At 44.1% G+C, this 15,936-nt stretch overlaps 2 protein-coding genes across 2 annotated transcripts in view; both read right to left on the bottom strand.

Moving 5' to 3' along the window:
• Nucleotides 1-15,936, bottom strand: part of LOC137537129 (zinc finger protein 208-like) — a 221,367-nt gene that overhangs the window by 69,094 nt on the left and 136,337 nt on the right. The window contains exon 11 of the mRNA XM_068259261.1: nucleotides 10,775-11,399. Within this exon, the coding sequence (XP_068115362.1) occupies nucleotides 10,775-11,399 (625 nt within the window). The remainder of the gene's footprint in view (nucleotides 1-10,774; nucleotides 11,400-15,936) is intronic.
• LOC137535844 (oocyte zinc finger protein XlCOF6.1-like) lies at nucleotides 11,579-12,166 on the bottom strand (the record flags this gene model as incomplete). The annotated part of the gene is made up of 1 exon (XM_068257729.1): nucleotides 11,579-12,166. A coding segment is annotated over one exon (588 nt), but the record flags the coding sequence as incomplete, so codon positions are not given.

Genomic DNA, 15,936 nt, shown 5'->3' with positions numbered 1-15,936 from the left:
GGGTTCAGCTTGAGGAGGGGAGCATTACATGTGCGGAGATCTGGGGACTTGGCAGGAAGTGGGGGCTCAGCCCAGGGAGGGGAGCATTATATGTGGTGAGACCAGGGGACCTGGTAGGCGTTGGTGGGCCACCCTGTGGGGGAGACTGGCCGGGGGTCCGTCGGTCTGCTCGTAATCGTACACTGGAACCTGACATGTCTAGATAAATTGGTTACATTGGTCAATTTGTTAATGCTTCTTCCTGGTCCATTGAAATGCTCTGACATCCTTTTCTGGACGGCTCATGTTGTGAAGTAGGTCATTTTGGCACCCGGCACTCAGCACTGAATATGGGTGCTGCCATAGCACTAGTACTATGTTACGCACCCCACGCAAAGGTAATTCGGGGATCCAGCAATTGCCTAACCCCCGAATTACACCTTTCTATGATTTGGAGAGGGAATAGTATTTAACGCTGCCGGGAATTAGAGCGCCACCATGCTGAGCCGTCATTAGGCTCAATCTGTGCCCAACTTACCGGTGACGGGACAATACGTACGCCTCGTGTTTCGCATCCGACATACTGCAACTGGCAAGCAGCGCAGGAAATCATATGAACGACATTGTGGGTCTGGCAATTAATGTAGTGTCGCATCCTAGAAGTTTCATTGCAAGAAAAAAAAAACTACATCTCATGTCTGGTTATGCATCCTACAATGTCTACAAGTGATGTTCCCACATCAGTATAAGCTATTCGTACTGAGCCACGTAATAGCTGGGTGGATGCTCTGCGAGACAAGAAGCTACACCTCCCAATCGTCCCCCCCCCCCCATCATAAGACCTTTGGGTCAGAATGCAGGACAGGTAAATATTTCCTTATAACACCAATGATCTTCTGGTATTCTAAACCATAAAGGTAACAAAAGTTTCATTATCCCTCCTGCAGCACTTTTGACCTGGAGCTCCTTGCAGTAAGTCACTGCGTCTCTTCAGAGGCGTAGCTAGGGTTTTCAGCACCCAGGGACAAATTGCATTGTGTGTACCAGGCATTAGGAAGTTGGGAGATACGCAGAAATACACATGAACTACTTTGCTGATGCAAACAGGGCAAGCCCTGATTACAGCAGGGAGATAAAATAAAACATAACTCCGGGCCAGAGAGAAGGAAGCAGGGAAGAAGAGAAGCCAGTAAAACCTCCCAGGAGCCCCTCTAAATCAGCAGCAGGTCTTCTATATAACAGCCATACCACTGTATGTGAGCAGAGGAGTTCTCTCCTCCCAAATATGCAGAGCTCCTCCCACCAACCCATAAAGAGGCTGGCTAGGAAGGGGGTAAACTTAGTCCCCACAGAAGCTCTGCACTTCTGAAGGTAGAAGCCCCCATCAAATATAAAATAATTATAGGCCAATAGATGACCCGTCGCTAATAGGAGGAAATCCCAGGGAGGCTGTGAAAAGGCTGCAAGGGCAAGATTGGGCGCTAAGGCTCATCAAAAGGTGGGGAGTGTCCCGAAGGTAACCTGGAAGCCTATGGACAAGAGGTTAAAGGCAGAAGTCCACCCAATCACTCAGACGCTCTCCCAGGGTGCCTATTCCTGCCACAATGGGGCGGCCCTTCAGGGGAACGTCTGCTTTATGAACTATGGAATATAGGAATGACTGGGAACACCATAAAAAACTCTCCCTTTTAGTCAAAACTCCCAAGGTCACCCGTAAATTCAATAGCCTTGCTAGCTCATCCCTAAATTTGGTCGTGGGATCCCCAGGGAGAACTTGGTACGTGTCAGTATCGCTTAGTTGATGCAGAGCCTCTGCCCGATAGTCAGCCGCATCCTGCACCACCACTGATCCCCCCTTATCAGCATTGCTTATGACAATGGATTTGTTGTCTTGAAGGGACTTCATGGCCTCATGTTCTTCCCTAAAAAGATCTGAAGGGGCCCCATGGAATTTTCATCAATTCACTTTCCAGCAGATCTTGAAAAAGTCTAAACCACTGGGGACCTAGTTTGCAGAAGGTAGAAATAGGGATTGGAGAAAGCCACAGGACCAAAATCCGACTCATGCACCAGACCACCCCCCAATGAAGAGAACTGGTCTAGTGCAAGGACCAAAGAGGCTTCCTGAACAGAAGGAACTTCCCTGGTGACTGAATCAGATACTGGTCCCAGAGCTGCCACCAAGGAGGGATCTCCCCCCTCCCCGGACTCCAAAAAATGCTTATTAACCATCACAGGCTTGTTCACTTCTACCAGTGTATTAAGAGCAGTGAAGTGAGAAGACGAGGAACAGGAGAGTCCCTTGGACAATCAAGACAGCTGGGCTGGAGAGACCACCACACTAGACAACACTAAGGGGGAGCCACGCCCACCTATCTTCCTGTTTTCTGGCCGCACACCTGCTGCGCTTCTTTTTTAGTTGTTCTCATCTTTGTTTTTCTGTTGATTGTACTATGCAGTGGGTGGAGGCGGAGCCTGTATTGTGGTTTGTCCTCATTGGTCCCGCCTTTGTGATACCAGAGAAGACTGACCTAACAATTTACTCCATTAACGCCCTAAATGCATCTGACTGGGAACTTGTGCCATCTGCTGAACTAAAACTGACTTTTTTTTGGAACCTCGGCTTACGGGGAATTGACCTTGGTGATCTGTAAACCATTTCCCACCTCCCCCATTCATATACAAGGTTCTTTTGATAATTTTCCAAACCTCTGATGGATTAAACCCTTTTAGTTTTCATTAATATACTTTCAACTGTACTGAGATTATCTTTCAACTTGTTGTTCAAATCATCATAATGTTCCAAGTTATGAAATTTCTCCAAATCCCTTTTAACTTCAGAGATCTGAACCTTAATAAGTTTCCTCAGGCAAATAGAACAGACCATTAATATTTGGTTCCATTCTACCACAAACTGGCTGGAATAAATTGTGGTCGGAATCTTTTTTTTTAACAATTTTTTGTTATTGTTTTTGAAAGCATTTCATTTGGAAAGAGGCTAAAAAGCCATGATATAACAGTACCAGATAATCAACGGCAATAGAAAACGCATTATAGAAAGAGCCCTGCCCAGACTGTAACAGATAATCCAGCTGATATCAAAACCGAAATCCCAACCCTTAACTAGCCCACCCATCATCTCTGAGGGTGCTCCACGCATCTACATACCGAATACATTTGTTGTCGGCACAGGGCTTCTTGACGCAGGGTGAGCCAAATGGGTGGCGCTAAATACTATTCCCCCTCTGAATCGTAGCAACTCAGAGGAAGAAGTAATTCAGGGTCCAGCAATCGCCGGATCTCCGAATCACCCTTACACGGGGTGCACACTACAGCTTCGGCGCTACGCGGCACACACCGAAAATCCCTGCCTCGTCTAAACCACCGATGCTTATCCTGATGACAAAGATGAAACAGCTCTTCTTTAACATCCGATACCAACAGAGCCAGCGCCGTAACTAGAAATTACCGGGCCCCCCTGCAGAAATTTGGATGCCCGTCCACCCACTCAGGGACATTTTGGGGGGCAGGAGTGGGCGCAGGGAGGAGGACAGTCTCCGGCGGGGAGGACAGTCCCCCCCCCCCCCCACCTCGGGTCTCCCCTCAGCCCACCCCTCCAGCATCAATTAGTGGCAGCAGGATGCGGCAGGAGCACATACCTCCATCCACCGTGGAGGTCCAATCACTAAGTGCCTCACGCTACTTCCTGTTTAAACAGGAAGTAGCGTCAGACACTTAGAGAGAGGAAGCTCCGGCAGTGGAATGCAGGAAGGTATGTGTTCCTGCCCGCTGCCTGCAGACACTAAGTGATGCTGGAGGGGAGCGCTGAGGGGAGAATGTCCTCCTCCCCGAAGATGTGTAGCCAAGCTCTCCCCTCATGCTGGGACGACTCCTGCCCCCCACGGGTGCAGGGTCTGCATCCACTATTTTTACGCCCCTGGACATTATAGCCATTTGTTAAAGATCACCTTGCAGGCAGGGATCGGCTTTCGAGCACAGAAGTACTCGAATTCGGAATGCTAATGTAGGTTGAATAATACACCTGTGCCTGCGGGATAGAGGGGGTTAACTTACCCAGAAGTCCGGGGATCCCATCATGTCACCACTGTAATACGTGTCCTATAGGACGCATTCCACCACACACTACCTTCTGCCGCCGGAAGGAGGATGTGGACGTGCGGTAGTGAGTGGTGGAACGCATCCCATAGGGCGCATATTACAGCGGTGATACGATAGGAAGAAATACACCCTTATTTCCAAATAATATATTGTCACCATACTATGTACTAGGGACATCATTTACATCTTGTGATAACCAAGACAAATAGGCATGTACAATGTGTGGGTATTATGTACAGTAGCATTATTTTAAAACTATAGGGGATGGAATTTGAGAAATAGTAAATTTTTTTCCTTGTTTTTCCCTTGACAATGCATAGAAATTATAGTAATTACTGAAAACAAATATCACCCCCAAAGAGCCAAATTTGTGGCAAAAGAAACAAATTAAATATTTTCCATGCGTTTGTGTTTACAGATTGTGGGCGGGGCATAAACAACTTTCATTGATCTAAAGCAAAAGGAACTTTACAGTTCTTGCAGTACTTTGTTTCTCTGCTTTACTCTGCGAAAAATGAACATTAAACAAACCAGAAACATCTCAATAATGAAGCGAATGAATGGTGGGGGAACTTTTCACTTTTATAAAAATCTTTAATATTTTGAAAACTATAACAAATAGAAAGGGGCTTTTTGCATTACAAACGGTTACATTTGCATCAACTCAGAATTATCTGCATCTCATTGACCATTACCAGTGACAGACTACGGACTTGCAATGTTACAGAGAGCTCCGGCTACAAACACTTATTTTTTTACAATAAATCTGATTGATGCAGTTAATAGTACATCTTACATTCCATGCAGAGTAACAAAACACGTCACACTGTGGGAACAATATACAGCTGATATTCAGCACATTATCCAGAGGAATAACTTTATTAGCAGCTTTAATCACAAGAGAGATACTTGGAGATTCATCAGATTTCCATTCTAATAGGAGTTATTTTGTTACATAACACAGAATCGTTTCCAGCAACAGCTTCCCACATTTGTGTACAGCAGCAGCGAATGTTCATCCGTCTCACTGATAGGCGGCCGGATTCCTCTCTCTCCCACTCCCTCCCTGCAGTCCTGAGTGGGCGATTTGCGGGAGTCAAAGCTCACTTATCGCCGATTCCATTATCATGTATTCAAGGCAACAGGGTGACACACATCATCAAGACGTTCCAGCGTGTAATACGTTGTCATGTGAAGAGTGTCTGTTGCCATGGAGATGTGGTGCTGGAATCGCTGAGTTTTGAACAGGGCTGTGGAGTCGGTACAAAAATACTCCAACTCCTCAGGTTAGGATTCCACCGACTCTGACTCCTCGACTTCTCTTATTTGCATATTACAATCTTGTTGATTGAAAGCATGTAACATAAAATGCATCTCTTAACTGCCAACGCTAAGGAATTTTAAAAGACAACTGAACTGAGAGGGATATGGAGCCTGCCATATGTATCCCCTTTTAAACAATACCAGTTACCTGGCTATCCAGCTGATCTTCTGCCTCTAATACTTTTAGTCATAGACTTAGGCCTCGTTCACATCATACGCACTTCTATACGCATTTGGAAGTACGTATGACGTGGTAACATGCAAGAACGGCAGAAGGGTATAGACAGCCCTTCTGCCGTCACACCAAATGCGCTGTGCAGCAGTAAGATGCGCTATGATGCGCTTGCGTACTGCTGCATGCATTCTGCCTGCAAGCGCAGAGCTGACCCATTCACTGTCAATGGATGGGATCAGCAATGCAGCGGGTAGCAGCACAGATGGTGTGCGATCATACGCGTTGTGTTCCGATCGCACAGCCATCTGTGCTGCATAGATGTGAACGAGGCCTAAAACTAGTCCTTGGTAAGAGTACTTGTAGAAGGTACAGACAGGAACAAAGAACATCTATCAGGCCCTAGGCAATGTAACTGTGGGTACATGTAAGAGTGATGTGCAGGTACTCTGCAGGGGAATAAGGGGATTCTTCCTCTATTACACATTCTTCATGCACAATCTGAACATGGATCAGGCCCTAGGCAATGTGACTGTGGGTACATGTAAGAGTGATGTGCAGGTACTCTGTAGGAGAATGAGGGGATTCTTCCTCTATTACACATTCTTCATATACAATCTGAACCAGGTTTATGGGTAATAGACAACTCCTCTGTGTTCAATGTGCACAACATTCTCAGTGGATTCCCTGCAGCTCTGTGGGGAGTGCATATGTAGAGTATAGTAATACTGTGAAACTTAAAGTAAACCTGAGACAGATTAAAGTTTTATACATACCTGGGACTTCCTCCAGCCCCCTAAAGGCTAATCAGTTCCTCGCTGTCCTTCTCCACCACCTGGATCCTCTGCTATGAGTCCAGGTACTTGAGCCAGTCTGGTGTAGTGCGCATGCACACACTCCACCGCCGGGAGCGTACTACACCTGCGCAGCGCTATTGCGCAGATGCACAACGCTCCTGGCTGTGGAAGCGGCATGCGGCCGGAGAGCGCTGACTGGCTGAATTACCAGGACTCATAGCAGAAGATCCGGGTGGTGGTGGAGGACAGCGAGGGACTGATTAGCCTGAAGGGGGCTGGAGGAAGCCCCAGGTATGTATAAAACTTTTCTTTTCATCCATCTCAGGTACCCTTTAATTTGTAGTCACCAAACCAAATTTTAACAACATATCAAATTATTTGATTTCATGAGCAAAGAGAGTGCATACATTTGCATAAACCAGCATCAGCGCAGAATTATTTCCATCTCATTGACCATCTCTATTAGTGACACGGCTACACATCAGGCTTTATTCTTACAGCATAGATGTTATTTAGTATATATAAGAGATTCCTGTGTACACATCATATATACAGTCACAATCAGACATGTTTATCTGACTTTAAAAAATACCGGGACTGCTTTATTGAAGCAGCACAAGCAACTATTTTTGATTGGTTTATTTCATTGTTGTGGGCTAAGCACAGCTATTACTGTATATATAATTGATGATGACTATTTTCTGAGAAATAGAACATTTTATCAAATTTCTATTTTAAAAAAATTTCTATTTTAAATTAAAGTTTAAATTCATTAGGAGTCCCAGAGTCGGTGCATTTTTATCCTGACTCTAGATACCCAAAAATTGCTCCGACTCCTTGACTCCGACTCCACAGCCCTGGTTTTGACCCCTGCATATCACCCGCTTGTGACTCTGAAGGGAGGTAGGTTGGGAGGCGGGAGAAATTTTAGGAATCCACATGCAAAGTTTGCCCAGCCCTGATCTATAGCATGTGATTGTAACACATATCTCCATCCCAGAATCCCTGTATCTCACCTCCAGCTCAAACACCTGTATCCAATCATCTCCTAATTTACATTTGGGGTGCAGCACTGAGGCATTGGGGTGTCTATAGCAGTGATTGTAACACATATAACAATAACCTGTCCCCCTCTCCACCCCAGAATTCCTGTATCTCACCTCCAGCCCAAACACCTGTATCCAATCATCTCCTAATTTACATGCGGGGTGCAGCACTGAGGCATTGGGGTGTATCTGCAATACGCGGGAATCACAGCTGTGGAGTAAAAAAAAAAAAAAATCACCTGAATCCAACTCGGACTGGATGTATATGCACGTCAATACCAATCGCAGTATGTTTTGTATTTACATGCATACACATCACTACCGCCAAGGAGGGTAAGAGTATGACCATCACCCCCCTCTCTGGGTACCCGAGTGGAGTGGAGTTTGTGCCTCTCCCACCTGCTTCCAGTGGTTGGCGGCTCCCTGTGCAGCTTCCCTTTGTGAGAAAGGAAAAAACCGAGAGCCCAATATAGTGTAGTAAGTCCAGGTAATTGAGTATAATGAGAAGGAGTAAAATATATACTCACAAACCAGGGTTACCTCCAGGCAACCACTGTATAGGCAGGTGAGGAGATTAACCTGTCCCCACTCAGGATTAAGAAGTCGCTCTCTGTAGACGTGAAGAAAAAAGGGGTATCCCCCTCCACCAAGGGTGGATGTACAATATAGTATGAATTGAACAGAGGCGCTAAAAGGATAAAAACACGATTTAAAAAGTTTAAAATTGCTTAGGAGGCAGTGGTGGACTTACCTCCCTCAAGCAGACACAAGGAAGCTGTGTAATTCAACAAAGGTAAATTTAATGGTACACTCCAGGGGTTAAGTACAACGCGTTTCGCGTTGTACTTAACCCCTGTAGGAGCACACAGCAGCGTAATGTCAGAGATGCACCTGGCGCCAGGTGCATCTCTGACATTACGCTGCTGTGTGCTCCTACTTTTTACTGCCTGATGAAGCGGGTGTAGACCTGCGAAACGCGTTGTACTTAACCCCTGGAGTGTACCATTAAATTTACCTTTGTTGAATTACACAGCTTCCTTGTGTCTGTTTAAGGGAGGTAAGTTCACCACTGCCTCCTAAGCAATTTTAAACTTTTTAAATCGTGTTTTTATCCTTTTGGCGCCTCTGTTCAATTCATACTATATTCCCTTTGTGAGAGTTCATTTCACCTAATTTCCATCTTTCTATACTTTGTGAGCTAGTGTCCCATGTAGGCTCCTGTTGTCTCTGTGTGTTTACTTCCCAGGGTGCATTGCTCACCCTTCCACACAGTCCTGCAAAGGTGGAAATTGATTTGGTCCATTTTCAAGCTGCATACATTTGCATATAAAATTTGCATAAACCTGCAGCAACACAGAATTATTTGCATCTCATTGACAATCCCTACCAGTGACACAGCTACTCGTTGGGCTTTATTCTTACCACAGAGATGCTATCACATTTATAGTAAAGGATTTGTAATACAGAACAAACAAAACGTTACAGTGATTTGCAAATAATAATAATGAAACATCCATCACACTATATCATATAAACATTATACACACAAGTTTCTTCTATAGATCAGCTGGATGTACATCCCATATAGAAACAGAGGTTAGAACATTTTATATGTAAGCCAGGCCGGGTGTTGGATGGAAATAAAATGATAAGTCTAGCGACAGAGGTTTTGTTCACCACCATAACAGAGAGAGAGTTGTCTGTTGTTGTTGTGTCACTACATAAAAGCTTCATATAAGCAGTACTGTACTTCCCATAGGCAAAGCCAACAGACATCACATGCTACAGAAATTGTGATTATTCTATGGAGATATGTGGCTATTAAAACAAACTCTGATTGAGATATCCTTCCATATGGGGAACACCTGCAGTGCCAGGAGGGCAGGTCCCCTATGGGAGATTTGTATCTGATATCTCCAGAATGGTAGCGTGGCGTTAGATTGTATCTGTAGACTAAATTTGGAAGAGGGAATAACTAATGGGAACTAGATAAAGAACAAACACAAAAAAAAAAAAAAAACACAGAAAAAATACACAGAGAAATTAACCAAAAAATCATCCATACCTTAACAAAGGAAACCGATGGGGTGGAGTAAAAAAGTAGTTAAAACAAATCTTAGATCCACATTTGTGGTAGTTTAGAATGCAGAGATGTTATTATATATAAAAGATTCCTGTGTACACATCACACATACAGTCAGTCACATATATGTATCTGGTGTTAAGAATATGGTGACTGCTTTACTGCTGCAGCAAAAGTAACTTGTTGTTTGATTGGTTAATTGTTTCATTTTTGTGGAGTAAGCACAGCTATTACTGTATATTTCAGATTTTTGTGAGCGATCTGCGAAACAGAATATTGTATCACATTATTTCTTTTAATAAAAGTATCCATTTATTAGGAGTCGGAATCAGTGCATTTGTGGACAACTCCGACTCCAGGTACCAAAAAACTGCTCCAACTCCACAGCCGTGCTGCTGGGAATACATCTGACTAATAATACCTTATCTATTGCTGCTCTCATATTTATACTGTAGTATTATCATGTAAAATAGATGCCAATCTTCTTCTGTGAGGGCGTAACAATATAGATCTATAACGTTACCCCTAAAATTATTTAGAGAAATCAGGAGATCCCTGGAAGATCCCGTCACAGTCGCAGTGTTTTCCGATCTCTCTGAATATCAGTCCTGTGTGTGTCCAGCGTAACATTGCTGTGCATTCAGCTCAAATCCCTTCATGTTTCCTGAATATAAAAAAAAAGACACAGAGAGACAGAGGGAGGGAAATCTCCTTTCCTCAGGTCAGTCTGGATGACTGGGATCATCTAATATTCCCAGATAATAGCATGTTGTTTTATGTACTTTTCAGGAGAGCTGTGACTGCAGATTCTGCATCATTTGCATAAAAAAGCACCTGGTTTATTAACCCTTACAATTAAAAATATAAAACATGAACTCAGGCAAGTTCTATCTCGGGTTAGTACTATATATACCCATGTTTATCTCCTCATGTCACCTCCATTCAGCTTTACCAAACCAATAAACTGAGTAGCATGAAAGTGTCCTCAGGACTCTGTGTTGAAATATTTCTATGAGCACTTTGCAAGAGACAAAAATAAAAACATTGTAAAAGACCACTTATGGCCAAAACATTTCCCACACTCAACACAAATATATAACAAGCAGTGATTTCCAAACAACAACATTTCCCATACACAACACATGCTTAGGGCTTGTCACCAGTGTGAGATCTCTCATGACTGACAAGGCTTTCTTTACGTCTAAAACATTTCCAACACTCAGCACAAGAATAGGCTTTCTCACCAGTGTGAGACTTCTCATGTCTGACAAGCTGTGATTTCTGTACAAAACATTTCCCACACTCAGCACATGAATAGGGCTTCTCACCAGTGTGAGATCTCTCATGACTGACAAGCTGTGATTTCTCTACAAAACATTTTCCACACTCAGCACATGAATAGGGCTTCTCACCAGTGTGAGATCTATCATGCCTGAGAAGATGTGATTTACGTGCAAAACATTTCCCACACTCAGCACATGAGAAGGGTTTCTCACCAGTGTGAGATCTCTCATGTCTGACAAGATTTGTTATCTGTACAAAACATTTCCCACACTCAGAGCATGAATAAGGCTTCTCGCCAGTGTGAGATCTCTTATGTTTGATAAGGATTGATTTAGAGCCAAAACATTTTCCACACTCAGGACATGAATAGGGCTTCTCACCAGTGTGAGATCTCTCATGAAGTATAAGGCCTTCTTTAGATGCAAAACATTTCCCACAGTCTATACATGAATAGGGCTTCTCACCAGTGTGAGATCTCTCATGATGTATAAAGCCATCTTTAGATGCAAAACATTTCCCACAGTCTATACATGAATAGGGCTTCTCACCAGTGTGAGATCTCTCATGAATAACAAGAACTGATTTTTGAATAAAACCTTTCCCACACTCAGCACATGAAAAGGGCTTCTCACCAGTGTGAGATCTCTTGTGTGTGACAAGATGTGATATCTGTATAAAACATTTCCCACACTCAGCACATGAATAGGGCTTCTCACCAGTGTGAGATCTCTCATGCCTGACAAGATGTGATTTCCGAACAAAACATTTCCCACACTCAGCACATGAATAGGGCTTCACACCAGTGTGAGTGAGATGTCTGATGTCTAACCAGATGTGATAGCTGTACAAAACATTTCCCACACTCAGAGCATGAATAGGGCTTCTCGCCAGTGTGAGTTCTCTCATGTTTGATAAGGTTTGATTTAGAGCCAAAACATTTTCCACACTCAGCACATGAATAGGGCTTCTCACCAGTGTGAGATCTCTCATGAAGTATAAGGCCTTCTTTAGATGCAAAACATTTACCACAGTCTATACATGAATAGGGCTTCTCACCAGTGTGAGATCTCTCATGAATAACAAGAACTGATTTTTGAATAAAACATTTCCCACACTCAGCACAGGAAAAGGGCTTCTCACCAGTGTGAGATCTCTTGTGTATGACAAGATGCGATATCTGTACAAAGCATTTCCCACACTCAGCACATGAAAAGGGCTTCTCACCAGTGAGAGATCTCTCATGTCTGACAAGATGTGATTTCCGAACAAAACATTTCCCACACTCAGCACATGAATAGGGCTTCTCTCCAGTGTGAGATCTCTCATGTCTGACAAGATGCGATATCTGAACAAAACATTTCCCACACATGGAACAGGAATAAGACCCTCCAGCAGGGGGAGAACTGTGCTGGGTATGAGGCCCCTCAGGGTTAGACAGGTGAGGGGAGTCTGGGGGAAAATTTGGGGTAACCAGGATATCTGCAGGAGACTCTTGTCCAGTGACATCATCATCCGTTGTACAGTCTGTGGATACAGAGAGACGAGTCTCTGAGAGGTTCCTGATGCCGGGACTCCGCGCTGCAAATAGAGAAACATCATCACTTCCTGTTATAGAATTCTGAGAGGAGGAACAATTATCATTAGCGATGGTCAGTGAGCTGCTAAGAATTGCAAGTTGAGGCAAAGTTTATGCAGTTTGAAAATGGACCAGATGAAGCAGATGCATAATTCCGCATATAATTAGCATACAATTTGCACCAGCTCAGAGCAAGGCCTGGAAACCACTGGCAGCAATTTTCTAAGCACTTGTGATTTGTGAAGCTCTTGCTAATGTAATGCTATGGGGGATAAAACAACAAATCCCATCCCCCACGTGTGATCACACACATAGTATTACATTATCAAGGGCTTCTCATCACAAGTGCTTAGTGGGTCCCAGGCCTTACAGTAACAGTAAGAGCTGCGTAGGTAACCCCCACTGTGTTTTCACTTCACAATGATGTTTGAGCAGCTTTACAATGTTTTTATCCTAATTGAATTAAATATTATGTTTTATTACTAGTTTTCCTCTAATTAAAGTTATATACGTAGATCCATATTAATAAGGTGTGTGTATAGAGGAAGTTAGACAATCAGACGACAGTACTGAGGTCACCACAAGGTGCCATTTCCCTGCTGTGGCACCTACTGTGAGCTGGGAAGTGTAAGCGATGGGGGTGATGGATGTCACATGGGTGCCCACAAGAGAGGAACAGAAGGAGGAGCAATCAGAGGGAGAGACAGAGCCTTGGAAAGGGAGGATAAGAGTGAGAAGCAGGGAGAGGTTGCAGGGGACAGGAGGCAAACAGGAAAGTGTGTAGTTACCTGGGGTCAGCCAGACACATTGCCCAGTCACTCCTACCGGTACCAGAGCATCAGTACAAGGCTCTGCAGTGTGGGCTTATTTCTGTGTGTCTGCCTGATACAGTACAGAAGCCAAATGCATCCTGTGTCACAAGAGACTTAGTCGTGGCAAGAAGAACAACTTCAAAGAGTATATAATTTTTATTTAGGTAGCACAACGTCGTAGTGGTTAGCGCTGTCGCCTTGCAGCACTGGGTCCCTGGTTCGAATCCCAGCCAGGTCAACATCTGCAAGGAGTTTGTATGTTCTCCCCGTGGCTGCATGGGTTTCCTCCGGGCACTCCGGTTTCCTCCGGGCACCCCAAAAACATACAGATATGTTAATTAGCTTCCCCCTAAATTGGCCCTAGACTACAATACATGTACTGTACAAAACATACATAAACATAGGACTATGGTAGGGATTAGATTGTGAGCCCCTCTGAGGGACAGTTAGTGACAAGACAATATATACTCTGTACAGCGCTGCGGAAGATGATGGCGCTATATAAATACTAAATAATCATAATAATAAATAATAATAATAATAATAATAATGTAGATGGGGATTGGGAAGATGCCCTTGATGCTGTGAAAAAGGTATCCCCCTAGGCTCATGGTAGAATCATGCAATTATATATTCTCCAGCAGGACTATCTGACCCCGAACAGGCTAGTTAAATATAACTCCATGGCCACTGATGTCTGTCCCAAATATCTCCCGCACCCACCTTTTTTCATCTTATTAAGGATTACCCCGTGATAATAGATTACTGGAAACAATTTACAAAATTCTTGCATGACAAGATGGGTTCCCTATGAACGCTGATCCAATTGTATGCATTTCGGGTGTCATACACGATGAGGGTTTGGCAACTCCCCGTAAATCCTTTTTGTCAGGAGTGCTGATCATGGCCAGGCAAGAGGCGGCATGCAGATAGATGGCTTGTGCCCTCGCCACTAACCTTTCAAAACTGGGTTAAAAGAGTAGACAACTCATTTCCTTATAAAAAAAACAAACGAGTGTGTGTAGATAGGAGGCCATCAAGAACTCTAGTATGGGATAGATGGAAGGAGCGCCAATGATACCCCAAAACACAGGTTGTGTATTTTACCCTGCCAGCCTATGGGATGCCTCTGCTAGCTCTCAGCCTGACATACCTGACGGACTGACATCCCACTGCTATGCTAATGATACCCAACTATATCTTTCCTTCAAGCCTGGGGTGACAGACCCAACTACCAACAATAAACACCTGCCTAGCTGAACTACAGCAATGGATGAGTGAAAACTGGCTGAGACTAAATGCAGATAAAACTTAAGTCCTTCTAATCGGAGGGAAGCGAATGACAACAAAAACAACTTCTCCTGAAGTCTTCACCACTGGGAATAGGAGGCACAGATCTACACAGCTCTGAGCATGTGCGTAGCCTGGGAGTTCTAATTGACGGGGATTTAAACTTCTGTGGTAACATCATCCTATTTTCACTTGAAGAACATCACAAAAATCAAGCACTTCATCCCCACAGATCTGCCAACCTTAGTTCATGCCTTCCTTACATCCCGACTGGACTAGGTCAATGTTCTCTACACCAGCCTTCCAAAAAAGGACTTGTACTGCCTACAGCTGATACAGAATACTGCTGCCAGACTGTTAACCAACCCCATCACTGCCACATAACACCAGTCCTGCACTCCCTTCACTGGCTACCTATAGAATGGAGGGACCTATTCCAGATTGGCCTACTGACATTTAAATCACTACATAATATGGCCCTGGATATATGAAAGAAATGTTACAGCTGTGTAGCAATCCCCGCAATCTCAGATCCACACGTTCTAATAATCTAGTCATACCCAGAGTTCACCTGGAAACTTTTAGTCCCAGAGCCTTCTGTCATGCCTCTCCTACATTATGGAAATCCTTACCTCAGCAGATCAGGACAGCTCCATCACTGGACGTGTTTCAATCCAGACTGAAAACCCACCTGTTTAGGCTGGCATTTGCAGAAATATAATTTCTGTTGTGTCAATACTTCATCCTACTGCCAATTTCTGAATCTGAGAGAGCCTAAGCGCTTTGAGTGCTATGGTTTGCTTTGAGCAGCAAGCCCGGGCCAAAGGGGAAAATGGGGCACTCGGGTACAACACTCTTCTCCAGGCCTTATTAATACAGCTGGTAAGTGTCTGCAAACCACGCTGCCTACTGCACTCACCACGTTTCAGCCCACGTTTAACATCTATTTTCAAAACTGAGTTTTATCTACACTCTGCACAGGATTCCTGTGTATTAAAGTGACACTGAAATGAAACAAAACTTATGAGATAACGAATTGTATGTGTAGTACGGATAATTAATAGTACATTAGTAGCAAAGAAAAGAGTATCATCATTTTATTTTTAGTTATATAGCTTTTCTCTAAAAAGAGTGTGAAGCATTTTAAAACACCTGTTTTCATGCTGCAGGCCTCTTCATCATCATAATTCAAGCTGATTTGCCGTGGGGACGCTGCAGAACAAGGTCTTAATCCCCCTGAAATAGCCGGAGAAAGATTTGGGGCTCCTTCCGGGTAGAGACAGAGCTTTGTGCAGTAGCTCTGCATCTACTCGCATCACTCTGCACTGATCTCCGCCTCTCCCCGCCCCTCTCAGTCTTCTTTCACTGAGAGGGGAGAGGCGGAGATAAGCGCGGACTGACTGTACTGGAGGCAGAGCTACAGCGCGAAGCTCCGCCTCTCCCCGCCCCTCTCAG

This window comes from Hyperolius riggenbachi, chromosome 10 (genome assembly GCF_040937935.1).
Source record: "Hyperolius riggenbachi isolate aHypRig1 chromosome 10, aHypRig1.pri, whole genome shotgun sequence".
In the NCBI taxonomy this organism is placed as follows: domain Eukaryota; kingdom Metazoa; phylum Chordata; class Amphibia; order Anura; family Hyperoliidae; genus Hyperolius; species Hyperolius riggenbachi.
Note: the sequence above shows the minus strand (reverse complement) of the source record. Positions and strands in the feature narration are given on the sequence as shown.